This window comes from Patagioenas fasciata, chromosome 6, assembly GCF_037038585.1.
Source record: "Patagioenas fasciata isolate bPatFas1 chromosome 6, bPatFas1.hap1, whole genome shotgun sequence".
In the NCBI taxonomy this organism is placed as follows: domain Eukaryota; kingdom Metazoa; phylum Chordata; class Aves; order Columbiformes; family Columbidae; genus Patagioenas; species Patagioenas fasciata.
In genome coordinates, this window is record NC_092525.1 from 33,968,548 (window position 1) to 33,982,460 (window position 13,913).

Here is a 13,913-nt window from a genome sequence, read left to right on the forward strand (position 1 = left end):
TGCTGCAATTGAAAGCTTCAAAATTTTCTCTTCCACATTGAGCTTTTAAATCAGAGAATTAATCTTCATTAGAAGTTGGGAGGGATTTCATTTTACAAACCAGTGCATGCAAACTTGTCTTCTTCCTGTTTATTTTAGTCTTATATCAGAGCAAACTGGGTCTTATATGGGTATGCTCAAGAATACAAACCCAAAGTAATTAGAAAAATGAAGAATTTTAAGAGGATTTGCTAAGTCACAGGAAAGGAAAACCCCTATGAGAAAACTCTATGGAAGTTTATAGAAAAGTCTGTGGAAGAATATTCATTTTAGCATAGTTTAGTTTCATTCCCAACCAGAACAGAGTTTGAATGAGTTAAGGCCATGTTAACTCTGAATGAGAATATGGGCATACTACACTAAAATATGAGTTCAGAGCAGTTTTCCTTTGGCAGAAGTAAGATGCTGTTGTGTAGAAACATACACACCAGTCAGTAGTCCTCATTCTTCATCTCATAGTTCCTTGAGTGCCTTCTTTTAAAACTGTCTGTGCAGGTCTTAATCAGCTAAACTGCCCAACTTTGAAAATAAACTGTGTTAAACTTCTCTTTGAGTGTTTTTGTATAGAGCAGCATTCAATAAAAAAATCTGGTTTTAGGCATGCATTCATATAGTAAATTGGGATGTTTCATATTAAATGGTTAATCCAGGATGAGCTGCTTGCTATCTGTGTTACAGACTTTTTTTTTTCTCTTTTCCCTCAACAGCGATGCAGGCCTGCTTCCTTACATACGAGACAACACATGTAAATTATTTAGACTTAAGCTACAGGAGAGGATTGAAGCCAGAATACATTATAATTTTGCAAACTGGCAATGACCTATGTGTGATTAGCAAAATGAAAGGACACACCTGCTGTGTTGGGTTTTGAGAAAATGAAGCTTTTGGGTTTCTAAATGAGTACATCTCTCTTGGATCAAGATTCCTCAAGTAAACATATAAGACCAAAATTTCAAATTTTGAAGCCTGAGAGATGTCATTCCCTTCTATTATCTGAAATTATCACCAAGCAGAATAATTCCATCTTTTAATTTTGTGTATGATAATAAAATTAATTTAATGCAGTAAGACTCTTGTGATCACATAGAAGCTTATCCAAAACTTCGGCATACCTGAGCTGCTGAAATCAGTTGCAGAATTCTTTCTTACAGTGGGTCTCAAATCCCTACTGACTAATAAGTATCATCATGCTCCAAGGCAGCCAGATGTTTGACATCGCCAAGACACTCCCACTGCTCAGTCAATGTCTTTGAGGCTAATTTTATGATAGATATCTATCCAGAATAAAGATTGCTTTGGTCTTTCTCTTTCAAGCTGCAGCTTTTGGAACTTGTGTATTCCCAGTACCTCTTGCAAGGGATGTGGAGACCAGACACTTGGCTTCTGCATCAATCACACAAATGCTACAGCCTCTCTTTTAGGCCAGCTTGTTTGGGTATGTTTAGGACAGTGTAAAGATATCTGAGAAGGAGGTTCCCCTTTCAAGTGTACTGATGCAGATTGAAGGTTCCAGCTCTATTTTTTTTTTTTTTCTTTAAAAGCTAAAATATGCATGAAATGATCGATGTGCAGTGTTCTAGAATACCATGGGATTACTCTCTACTTATACCCTTCCTCTGAACTGCCTTGTTCAAAAAAGGCATAGTGACAAGGATTTGGAACAGGGAAATGCACTGTACCAATCCAGTTCTGCAGTTTCAGCAGCTGGGGACAGCGTCCCGTCTACTCATTTGTTTAAAAGAGTACAATTCTGGAACTGTCTGTAAGCATGGTAATATCTTGAAATTGTCTCAACTGCCATGAAGATTTCTTACTCCTTTTCTCTAACTCAGCTTTCATATGAGCTACTAAGTGTAAACCACACTAATGCTGCAGGCAAACAAGTTTGAATAATTTTTTCTTGATAAAGGGAGATTGGAGTAGGCAAAAAGGGTCTGTTTTGTGTGTTTAACAGTAATTCTCACATATTTGTTTCTCTACCTGCAGGGTCTCAAGGGTTATCCGGGACTGCGAGGGCCACGGGGTGAGCAGGTAAGTGATGAAAGCACAGTACAGTATACTCTACAGATGAACAATTGAGGACAGAAGAATGCATAATCCAATATAAGCATTCAACATAAGCAATCAGGGTAAATAACTGACTGCTTAAGGAGATACTTGATCATTCTTGACCAAGAATTCAGATTATTTAGATATCAGTGTGGTACAAAAATAACCAAACGAAATGGAAAAGACCAGCTTGCTTTTCTTCAACCTACCACACTGGCTTGGCAGAGGTTGGTGTAAAATTATTGTTAGAGGCACGGTTTGTATTATCTCAAAACCTCTACCAGTTTAATGCATTTTAAATCTCCTAGAATGTAGAAAATGAAATGGTTATTTAGTGCTTTTTCTCGCTTCCATGTCAGTTCAAGAAGCAATCTGAATGTAAATTTTGAAGACATCCAATTGCTGATGTGATTTATTGGCATTAATGAGGCTCCTAGTGGCAGGGTAGATGGAAGCATGAGCCTCCTTTGGGATGACAGTGAAAGGGAAATGTTGATGATAACAGCTGATAGACACCCAAAGGGCGAAGAAAACTCATGAACATCATGCATGACTTTAATGATTTTTATGCACAAATCTTAGCTGAATAAGTGGTGATTTTTATTGTAGGCAAATAGGCAATTTTCTGTGATGACTATGATTTTGCAGTGAGGTAAAGGACATAACCAGTGGTGTGTGTGTGGGGAAGTCGTTCTTAACATCAGAAGAAAAGTGTCTCAAGCTTTGAAGAAGTTGCAAGTGGAAAGTAATCAGTTAGTTGCCACTGAGGGGAAAAGGTGAAGCTTCCATTTAAAAGTAATTTTACTAATTATTCATGCAATCAGGTATTTAAGTTCCTTCAAAGGCAATTCATGTTCTCAAGAATGTGAAAACTGATGGTGTGCAACTGTTTGATGTCTCATACAGTTGCTGTAAATATTTTCCTTCATTATTATCACTTGGAAAACACTCTGCCGTAACTTTTAAGAGAACGCTTTGGATGAAAGGGTTTTATTTTGCACGTAGTTGTTACTGCCGGTATTTTCAGGTCTGGCTGGTGAAGGTGATGAGTTAGACCACTTGTTATCTGTAGCACCCACCTGTGTTTATAGTTCTTAGAAGCTTGTACGGTGAGAACAGACATTACTCTGAATTTGTGAATTGTGGAACTCCTAGAAGAGCTGGTAACAAAGGAAACATTTTTAATGTTGTAAATGCAATTATTCTAGTGCGTCTTTAGTTTTTTCATATACATATATTTTGAGGAGCAGCTGAACCAAAATAGGAGGCTATAGATCCTAGTTCTATGACAGAACATCTGTCAGAAGATTAATCACTACCGGTTGAAAGTAGGTGACGAAATCATCTCAATTACAGCTCAAACAAAAAACACTGCAACCCTTTTTTGCATCTGCACTTTTGAGTTCTACTTCTTGAGACTGCTGTTTCACCATAAATCAGCTGTGGACAGCTCAGGGAGGAATCCTGACCCATTTCTGTGGTAACACTGACATATGACAGTGGGTGGAAGGGTCAGGATGGGAGAGTGTCCAGTTTGTGGATTTAGCTTGTTTAAAATAAAATTAACTGAACAGAGGTAGGTGGAGTTTCCTAAATCTTGGTGATGGGGCCATGCCATTTGGCACCGTTTCAGAAAAGCACATTTTTCCAAAAATAAACAGTCAGATGTGCAGATGTTAAGTAATAAAACAACAACAAAAAAGACTTTTGGATTTGATTAGGAGGAAGAAAATGGAGAGAAGTTTGATACATTCATAGCTAATCCAGTGCTATATTCTTGTGATTCTGGAAGAAATAAAAATTTGGCTTTGTAAGGACACAATAATTCTTCTTTAATGAAACATTTAACAAATTTGTTCAAATACGGCTAAGACCAGTGCAGTTACCTCATTATAAGAATCTGTCTCCTGTAATCCTCCTCAATTACTTTTTATAAATAGCATCTATGTTTTTATTATGGAAATAAGGGGTGCACTGTTGTATTTCACAAAATCCTAGACCACTCTTCTTGTAATGATCTTTAAAGGACACTTAACTGAAATTGGTGGAGTGAGTTATATATGTTGAGTAAATTTTAGTGTGTTGTCGTGTAGTTTGCTTAAAAAGCAATTTTTCCGTGAGCTTAGGCTGTGTCCTACGACTAGATGTTAAAAAAGAAATGGCGAAATGAATACACACCAAACCATGACATTAAACCTGTTTGTTTGTCTGTTTTCTTTTTTTCCCCCACCTCTTTTTCCACTTAGGGACTTCCAGGAATTGCTGGCAGTGTTGGGGCAGTTGGTTACCCTGGCAGGCAGGTGCAGTAACTATACGAATGTCTTTGCAATTGGGGGGATTTTTCTTGTTTGTTCTTTTCAGAAGTACTATGTCTAACTCTTTTGGAACATTTTCACTAACATTATAAATATTTGTTTACATCCTATCATTTATCCTTGAAACAAACCTCTTTCAGTGCCCATGAGGTGATGTTGAGTCTTTTAGTTATTGAACTTGGATGGGTAAGGTGCCGTAATGCTGTACTTTTCAGGAATATGTGAATGACACTACCTAAGTACTGAATGCCTAAACACTTATGCTGCTTCAATACACCACCTGTGGTTCTATGTGTTTTTTCCTCTTTGTATTTCTAGTCCAGAAGCAATAGGAAATTGCCTGTTGTAGTATAGTTCCTCCTGATTTTCACCAGTGTATTTACTTCACTGCTGAAATTATTTCTTCAGCCCTTTAGGAAAACAGAACATTAAAAGATTCTGGTCCCTCCACCATTCAGATGTTTAAGAAGGAGAACCAATAAAGCCACAAAGAAGATTTCTATAAATAAGAACACTTACAAATATTGACTTTTTTAAAAAAAATTACATATATGATAACAGATACCTCAGCCCAGTAATACGAATAAGACATAAAGTAGAAATATTCATTATTTTCCCCATATGAAGGTATATGAGACAAATTCAATGACTGTGGTTTTGTGTCTTCTTAAGGGTGAATTTGACCAATACTTTGGCATTTTATTGGATTAGGTTTGTAAAGGCTATATTTTTAAAAATTCCATTACAATATTTTATATAGTAATGGATGATAACATGTTTGTGTTGAATCACATAAAATGTTTAAAGCATTTGGACTATATATGCTTTTCTGACATTAGCTTGAAAATAATTGGAGATGGGTCCAAATGTAAAAGGTTATGAAAAATCCTGTGAAATTATGTCACAGTAATACCAGGTCACCAGGCCTGGAAAAAAAATTCCTCACAGAAGAAATAATTTTAACATAAAGGATGTTTTCAGTTATTGTCATAGTTTCAACCATGAATGAATGGGAGACCTTTCTAACTATGAGGACTGCTTCGACAACCTCTTCAGTCCTAATAATGTTAAGAATGTATTGCCAGCTTACAGTTAATAAATACTGTTGCTGTTCTTTTAAACAGAGCATATCTGGTTGTTTTAAATGAAGTACAACTCTTGTCTTTTTGTAATAGGGCTTAGCTGGACCAGAAGGTAACCCGGGTCCTAAAGGTGTAAGAGTAAGTAAGCATTTTGGCACGATGTCTATAAGAAAGGGGATGAGGAGTTTCATTCAGCTCTTCCACTTGTACGCCTGCTGAACCACTCTGTCTTCCCAGAACCTGCAAAAGAGAAAAAAATAGTGTTTCTTTCACAGCATGTGTAAGGATTTCATATTTTTTTTTCCCTGTGGTGAGCAGCACAGAGCAGTCGTGTTGTTGTGCTTCCTCTCACTTGGAATGCAGGCAGGCAAGAGAAGGAAAGCGATACTGAACGTGGGGGTGAGAGCTGGGAGTGAAGAGGAGCGGATGTTTCCTGCCCGAGGCATTATTTCCATAATGGAAGCTGTCAAGAAGGGGAGACATATCTGGCGTTTTCAACCTGTAACAGCTACAGAAGTTGATAAAGGGAAACCACCTTGTCACATAATGAGCTTTTAGAATGGTTCAGTTGTAGTCATGTATATCCCAGGAACTGAAGTCTCTTAATGGTCAATTGATTCAGGGTTTCCTTTTGATTATTCTTGAACGTAAAATAGGTTGGCTTTTTTCTGGGGAGATTGGGATTTGTTTGTTGTTTGTTGGTTGATTTTTTAATAGGTGCATGTATAAGTATTTTTTCAGGCTGAGACTCTCACCATCAGGCAGTAGATGTTTTTCCAGAGACTTGCATGTTGCTGGTTGCACCTTGGATTTGAAGGAGCCTTTTGCTGGGTGTTTTCAGGCTCTCAGCTCATGGCATACAGGTTGCTAAACAGTGTGCTGTGTTCTTAAGTATCTATTAAAATAATCATATTGTACTGCTAGATTCACTTTTGTCCTGATTTTTTAACGTAGTTACTTAAAGCCTTTACCTGCAGCAGCTTCTTAAATATGCCTGGCTTTTTTGGGGGTGGTTTTTTTGATGTCAGTTTTCATTACAGTGATGGAAAAAGTTAGTTTGTCAGGATCAAGTGCCAACAGATATTGTACCCTGAGGGACTGTATATTTTACATTTCTTTAGTTTATTTTTGCTCAGATTCTCAATGCATCTTGTCTCGTTCTCCTCTCGACCAACAAGACACTAAGTGATCCCAGACGTTTCCTGAAAAGTTACTACTTCTCTGTTTACACAAAGCTAAGAATGGCCAATGTATTAGTAATTTTAGGGGAAAACACCTGTCAGGTCTTAAGGCTAAGTCCTGTATATGAATTCTACAAGCAACTTCCAATAAAAATGATGACGCAGCCCTGTTGTGACACACTACTGTGCCATGGAGGTGCATAGCAACATGATCCAGAGTATCTTTAGAGCTTTAAGTTTAGAGCCTTCCTGCAATCAAACTGTACTCTGCTTCTCAACTGTTTTAAGAAACTGTAGGAAAAAAAGAAGTGCCTTTGTTTTCCTTACTCTCATTAGGGCTGGATGACAAGATGGGAACTATCTTTCATGATTAAAACAAAAAAGCTACCAAAAGCCCCCCAACTGTTACAATGAGAGGATGAGAGAGTTGAAAGCAAGGTTCATTTTTTAGTAACTAGTAATATTTTTGTTCCAATCTCCATTTGAATCTGGTAGTGCAGAATCCATCTATACTATTTTTGTAAATTGTGCTATCATTTCTGCTGCCTCAGCAGCATGTTTCTGTGTCCATACAACTGATTCTATGAGAACATCTTTTTCTGAGGGGAATGTAGGAGAGAAATGCATTGTGGCTGAACCTTAAGAAAAACATTCTCCTTATGACAAGGTAAACTTTCTAGGACTCTTGCACAGAGCAGCGATCACACAGTGTCATTGAAGTTGAGAACATATTTTCTGATGTATTTCATTAATAAGGTTAAATTCAGCAGCTTTGTCCTATTTCATCTCTTCTAATAAATAAGGTCTCTGATGCAACTTTGTCTTAGTGGAACACTTTCTTATTCCTTTATATATTGATTCTGTATCCTTATAATAGGAAACTATTTTTGCTGTTTTTCTGGAGAGTAAATCTTATCCACATTTAAAATTATCCTGGCTTCACTGGTAATTTCAAATGAGCCCGAATTTAATCCCTGGATCCGGAACCCACAGCTAGCCTATACTGAGGGACAAGCAGTGTTGGTGGGAAGCAGCCTTGTAATCAAGGATTGTTCTTATGTTTTTAGGGTTTCATTGGACCTCCAGGTGTGGCAGGACAACCAGGACCTGAAGGAGAAAGGGTAGGTTTAATTGGACATTAATGAAACATTGATGTTTGGGTGGTATTGCAATATATGTTAGAATGTGAAAAAAAATGTACAAGGCATAACAATTCATCTGAGTCTTTGCCTAACAGCAAAACTGATGTGAATGAAACTAAATGGGTCATATCTGATTAGTCTAATCAATGAAATGCACTGCTGCTATAGTTAAACTGGGGACAGCTGTAAATTAGTATTTGAATTTAATGTAGAGCGGCAAGGATTATTGGTATATTTTTCTTACCACCAAGGTCCATAATCAGTATTTTTCATTGAAGCAATTTCATTCAGTCAGTAATTAATATTTGTCAGTTGTCAAATGATGTTTGCAATAAAACCAGTCATGGAGACCTTAATCACTCTTACTCTGTGCTTGAGCTTTTCTTTGCTTCTCTTGAGCACAAAGGATGTCTAGTCAAGTACTTCGATGGAAGCAGGATGTGGCCTTTCTTCATAGTTGTTCTGATGTGGCCATGGTAAAGACAAGCAAAGTTTGTTTCTGCCCCCCTTTTATAGGACATTGTCTCTATGATTTTCTTTTATTTTTTTTAATGGTGGTTCTTCTTACAATTTTTCCAATCAAATGCAGGTTTAATTACTTGAGTTTGAGTTATTGAAGAAAACCTAATTATGATGGATTCTTTCTTTCTCAGGGCATCCCAGGCTTCCGTGGAAAAAGAGGTCCTAAAGGGAGACAGGTGAAGTTTCTAACACTTGTTGCAATTTCTGCTGCTACCATAAATGAGCCTTTAATTCACTCTGTAACTTTAATCATCTGATAGATGTTAATTTTACTTTTTCAATAGATTACTTTCTATTGTTTCCAGTTTGTACTTTGCAGTACTGCCAATTCTTTGCAGAGTATAACTACAAGATGTTTTGAAGTGAGGAACACTTAACATGATGCACCTTGTCATGGGTTACTTATATCAGCTACCTGAGGGTTAAAAGATGACAGGAACATGAATGTGTTCTGTAAAATTAGTGTTAGCACAAGGTACAGATATGACGCAAGTTTCATAAGTTTGATTTTAGTGTTGGTTTGAATGCAAATCAACTTCTTCTAATGTCTGATATTTCTGGAATATGGTAAATTAAAGTTGTCCTCTACTTAACATATATTTCTACAGCTGAGAATAAACACAAATCTGCCAAGTATACATTATCAACATCTACATATTCTCTGTGGTATATCTTCAGTGCCAAGTGTTTTGTTTTCTGCTGAAACCTTATTATTTTAGGTCTTTGAAGCTATCCAGGAGTTTCCAGTTTTAACTTGCTTGTGGTTTGAGACTGGTAATTGCAACAGAATTCTCCAGTTGTGCACTCAGTTGTGCTCAGCAGTTCAGATGACTTTCATCTAGCATGTTGAACAAGCTTGTTCAGCAGTAGCCGTATGATTGCCTTTGTTTAGCCCTCAATGTATGCCATGGAAGTTGGGAAGGGTTCTGTTTAATCATGTGGTGTTTTCTATGTGATCTAACAGCATCCAAAAAAAAAAGGCACTAGCCTTCAATAGAGTTCCTTTTGACTAAAGGAAAGGCATGCAGAGAAGTGTCATGAGGTTGATAGACTGCTCTTTCTGAAGCTGCTATCAAATTGTTAAGATATAAAATTAAAGTAAGAATCTGTTTCTTGATTGTTCAGCTAGCAGGATGGGGTGCTCCTGTGTTTGCTTATAATTCAAATTAAATACTACTTTGAGTGGGCAAGAAGGGGTCTGTGCCATCAGTACAACCCAGTAGTTGGCAGCGTGTTGTGCTGGTGAGTCACCTGCAGCATTTCAGAAGAAAGAGAACCTGGATGGAAAGCAAAGGCTTGTGCTCAGTGCAGAAAAGGAAGAGGAGGTTACAGCAGGGTACTCTCAAAACGTGTTTTATGCTATAATCTCGTTCTCAGTGGCAGGTTTCGCTGAGGCTTCTGAATACCTGTGTAGTAGTTTGTTTCAATTCTTAACAGTTGGTGCTGTGCATGCTGTGGTAAGTGGTTATTTTTCATTTACAATAAGAGCACAACTTCTATCAGTGCCAGACTATGCTCTGGTAAGGACTTCTATTTATATAAATCAATTCAGAGAGGTTTCACATAAAGGACAGAGCACCAAAAGCACCTCTGCGCAGTGTCCGTGACTACCTTCATTCAGTACTGATGCTTCTGTAATGTTGTCATTTCCTCAATCCCAAGGTTCATTCCAAATTCTTTTGATGATCTATAAAGCACTCGCTTGACTGAAGGCTACTAATCTGTGGACCAAATCGGAGGAGCAGTCATGTGGGAACCTGGCTTGAAGTACTTTGCTGGATCACAAGCTTAGAGAATGTGTTTTATTATAACCTGAAACAATGATCACTGTGATTACAACATCTCATGGCACAGTGTCCTGGAGTTAACAAATCTGGTGCTTTGGGGCAGGGCACCGACGCTAAAAGAAATTTGTCATGGCAATTGCATAGTGCCTCAAGTCAGACTCCTCACCTTGTGTTCTAGGATGCAACTTATTTCTTTGGACAAAACTTCTGTCAATAATAATTCTCAGGGGAAAAAAAAAACCCTGACTGGCAGAGATCCTTCTGAATGAAAACAGATCCCAACTATGATCTGATTTTTGGAAGGTAATGTTAAAGTATAAGCAAAGTTAGTAATACAGGGGATTGTTCCCTTAAAATTCAAAATGCCACTACTTAGCAGGTTTATTGAATAGTTATTCATATTTGCAACAACTATGGCATATGTGAAATGCAACAAATTCAATTACCAAAATCTTTATTGTGAAGATTATAGAGTGAGGATTTGTTTGAATTTTGGATTAGTTTTGCATATAATATATTTTAAAGAAAATACTTCATAGTAGAAGCATATGTATTAAATTTCTTGCCATTGTATGCTTGTAATGTGAACTTTGGCTAGTTCTGTAGTATTTTTGATGCATTGTCTGTCCTGTTAGTATGATGCATAGTGATTTTATGGATATATTTGACCGCATTTTGGGGAATGTTTTTATATAGTTTTCTTCCAAATGGGATTAGTTACAGCCGGAGGTCAATGTGACAGAACAGACCTTGTAAATTATACCAATAATTCATTAGTCAAGTTCATTGTAGCTGTAAAAACGGTTCAGGTTCTGTTTTATATAAAAATTATGAATAGTCATCTTTTGTATGCTTTATAGTAATGTAAAATGATAACATGTAATAAAACACTTCTTGCACAGTAGTATTATTGTATTACTTTCAATTTTAGATTTTTTTCAACTGTTTTCCTATGTTGCATTTTCCTTTCATTTTTCTACTTCCTAAGATAGTTTTATTAGCATCAGTTAGAAGACACATGCTGTTGAGAATGGGATTATGATGACTGTGGGTAATCTGTCCCTTTTGTAACTCATGGTATGCTGGGATCCTGCTATATGTAAACACGTGACATGTATCTATGGCCTGCTGACTGGTAAAACCATCCCATTGCATTCTCTGTTTCACTTTTGATGCTTCACTTGTGTGTTTTTTAAAAAAAAAAAGGGTATTAATGTGTGTTATGGTAATTCTGCTTCTTCCAACATTTACCAATGGTAGTACAATCAAAATATTGTATTATTAAGGAAAGGGTACTAAGTTAAACTTCCATCTGCATCCTATCAACTGGTAGCTTTTAAAAATATAGGCACTGTCAAATACTCATTTTGCATGTGTGAAATTTTACAGCACATTTTCAGAGTTTTGCGAAAGTTTGGCCAATGGTGTACAGATTAAGAACCAAATCTGCTTTATTGACCATTAATTTGTGAACCTCTACCGCTTAAATGATAAGACAGTAACACTATAAAGACCTGAACTATCAGATCTTACAGTTATGGCTACAGGCTCTTATTTATGAGTTCCATGATCAGATCTTGAATACAAATTTCAATATTGTGAGAGGCATTCCTGTCTTTTGCTTTCCTGATGTTGCAGGAGAATGCAAAAAAATACTCCAACCAAAATCAACCCAAAAGATGGTCCAGGGAGTGTTAAGCATGTCTCAGATAAAGTCACAGTATCATGTATGATGGTGGGAATAAAGAGCCTATTAAGTTGTTTCAATGTATTGTTTAAGCAGTGTGTGTGCATATATATATATACACACACATGTAAAAAGTTGCTTTAACTTTTATAGAATTTTTGTTTAAGTGATTACTAAAGCCAAATGTAGCTTAAGCAGTGCTTGAACTACTTTGGTTTATTATATGTTATTTTCACCTCCTTCCTGTCATTTTATTTTGTCTTCCTGACTGCTGTTCATCCAATATTGTATGATGGTGCATACCTCTCATTCCATTAAGGAATGACACTGCTGTGCTAAATCCTGAGCTGGGCAGGTGGGTGTGTGTCCTCCAAACAAGGTAGATTAGAAAGGCCAAAGTAGCTGTACCTCTGACCTGCAGCAGGTTTGAACACAGTCTTACAGGCGTGAAAGTTTAATGTCTCTCAGTACTGTTCCTAATACACAGGGAGGGGTAAAAGGACATTCAAACACTGAAAAGACAAAAAAGAATATTTGATATAAAAATTAATTTAAGGGTGGTATATGCTCCTTTTCCCCATGGAAATAATGAAAATCTTGCACAATTCTGCTTCAAACTAATAGCATAAGTTTGCTATTAGCTTCACATGACTCCTTCAGAGAAATAGTGAGATCTGCCTGGCAATAGTATTCTGATTAAAAGTAATTTTAAAAAAACTCCCCAAACCAAAAACCAAACCATTTTTCCCCAGCAACTCATGTGCTTTTTCGGTGGGCAACATCACAAAGAAGTAGAGCAATCTATGAAACCGTGAGAGGAAGCAAGAAACATTAGAGCCAGTAAAGTGGTGGATTTCCATTTCATTTTTGCTTCTCAAGCAAGAAAAGGAAATAATGTTTCAAACTTTAACACTTGACCTTGCCAGTCAGATTTCTTTCCTCCCCTGATAAATCTGGTCTCCGAAGTCACAACTCTGATAAAACGAATGAGGCTTTTCTGTGTCTTGTTTGTGTTATTGCTTCAGTCTCTAGATGCAGACTAAGGCGAGTTTCCACATTGGTAAGGACACTGTTGTACCAGAAAGATGAAAAATTTGATTTCTCATGAACATGTGTTCCACTGAGACTGCAACCATTGATGTTTGGGGAAGAGCAAGGAGAGAAAAAAGATGAACATTTTAAGGAATGCTGTAGGTAACAGGAAAAAAAATATTTGAAGTAAAACCACTTAAATAGGAAAAGAGGCAAGTAATACTTATTTAATATTGGTCTTACAGCATTCAGTCATTTTATTTTGCCCTGTGCTTACATTGTGTATAGTTACATCTTTTTTTGGTTATGATTTTAGGAGACAAACTATTACAACTATTCTATTTCATTCATTTGAACTGTGCAGCTGAAACCCGCTTCCTCCATTACTCCATCTCTCCCTGAATCCACATGCTATGTCTGAATTTCTAATACTTATAGGAATTAAGTGTTCAGACCCCCACCCTTCATGTCTTGGATAATAAAGAACAAGCATTCTCTCTTCTGCTTTAGGGTTTTCCAGGTGACTTTGGAAACAGAGGCCCCCCTGGTCCAGATGGGAACCCTGTAAGTATCAAACTGTGTCTTGATTAACATAGGAAAACTTGTAATGCTCGGTATAAACTCCCCTCCCAAATGGAAAGCAGACTTTTGCCTCAAAAGCAGCTTTGCTGTCTTGCTGTATTTGTAGGAAAACTCTGGCTGCAGACTCCAAATTCCAGTTTCCTTTGATAAGAAAAAAAGAGTGAAAGGGCTTTGGGACAAACAAGGGAACAGCAATAAATGCTGGCCAAAAGAGCAGTTGATTTGAATCTGATTTTATTGTTGGATGCTCCTTTGGAGACTGCTATCAGCTTGTGTCTAAAGGTTGTTCTGATATGGACCAGAGTCAGCAACTGGACAGAGATGGTCTTGTTTCTGAAGACCTGCCCTTTCCTGACATCCATCATAGAAACTGATTTTAGACAATCTTACATGAATTTTAGTGGTGAGTTATTGACATTTTGCTGTCAGCATTTTGAAACATAGGAAAAAAATTATTTTGCGTTTCTGGTCCATGAGGCAAAGTTCCTGCTCATG

The 13,913-nt window shown here is 37.0% G+C and overlaps 1 protein-coding gene across 2 annotated transcripts in view; it reads left to right on the top strand.

The window, feature by feature from the left end:
- COL24A1 (collagen type XXIV alpha 1 chain) overlaps window positions 1-13,913 on the top strand; it is a 140,749-nt gene that overhangs the window by 32,398 nt on the left and 94,438 nt on the right. For both annotated transcript variants that reach the window (XM_071810473.1, XM_065842596.2), the window contains 6 exons: window positions 2,026-2,070; window positions 4,335-4,388; window positions 5,579-5,623; window positions 7,734-7,787; window positions 8,462-8,506; window positions 13,347-13,400. In XM_071810473.1, coding sequence (XP_071666574.1) covers window positions 2,026-2,070; window positions 4,335-4,388; window positions 5,579-5,623; window positions 7,734-7,787; window positions 8,462-8,506; window positions 13,347-13,400 — 297 coding nt within the window. The remainder of the gene's footprint in view (window positions 1-2,025; window positions 2,071-4,334; window positions 4,389-5,578; window positions 5,624-7,733; window positions 7,788-8,461; window positions 8,507-13,346; window positions 13,401-13,913) is intronic.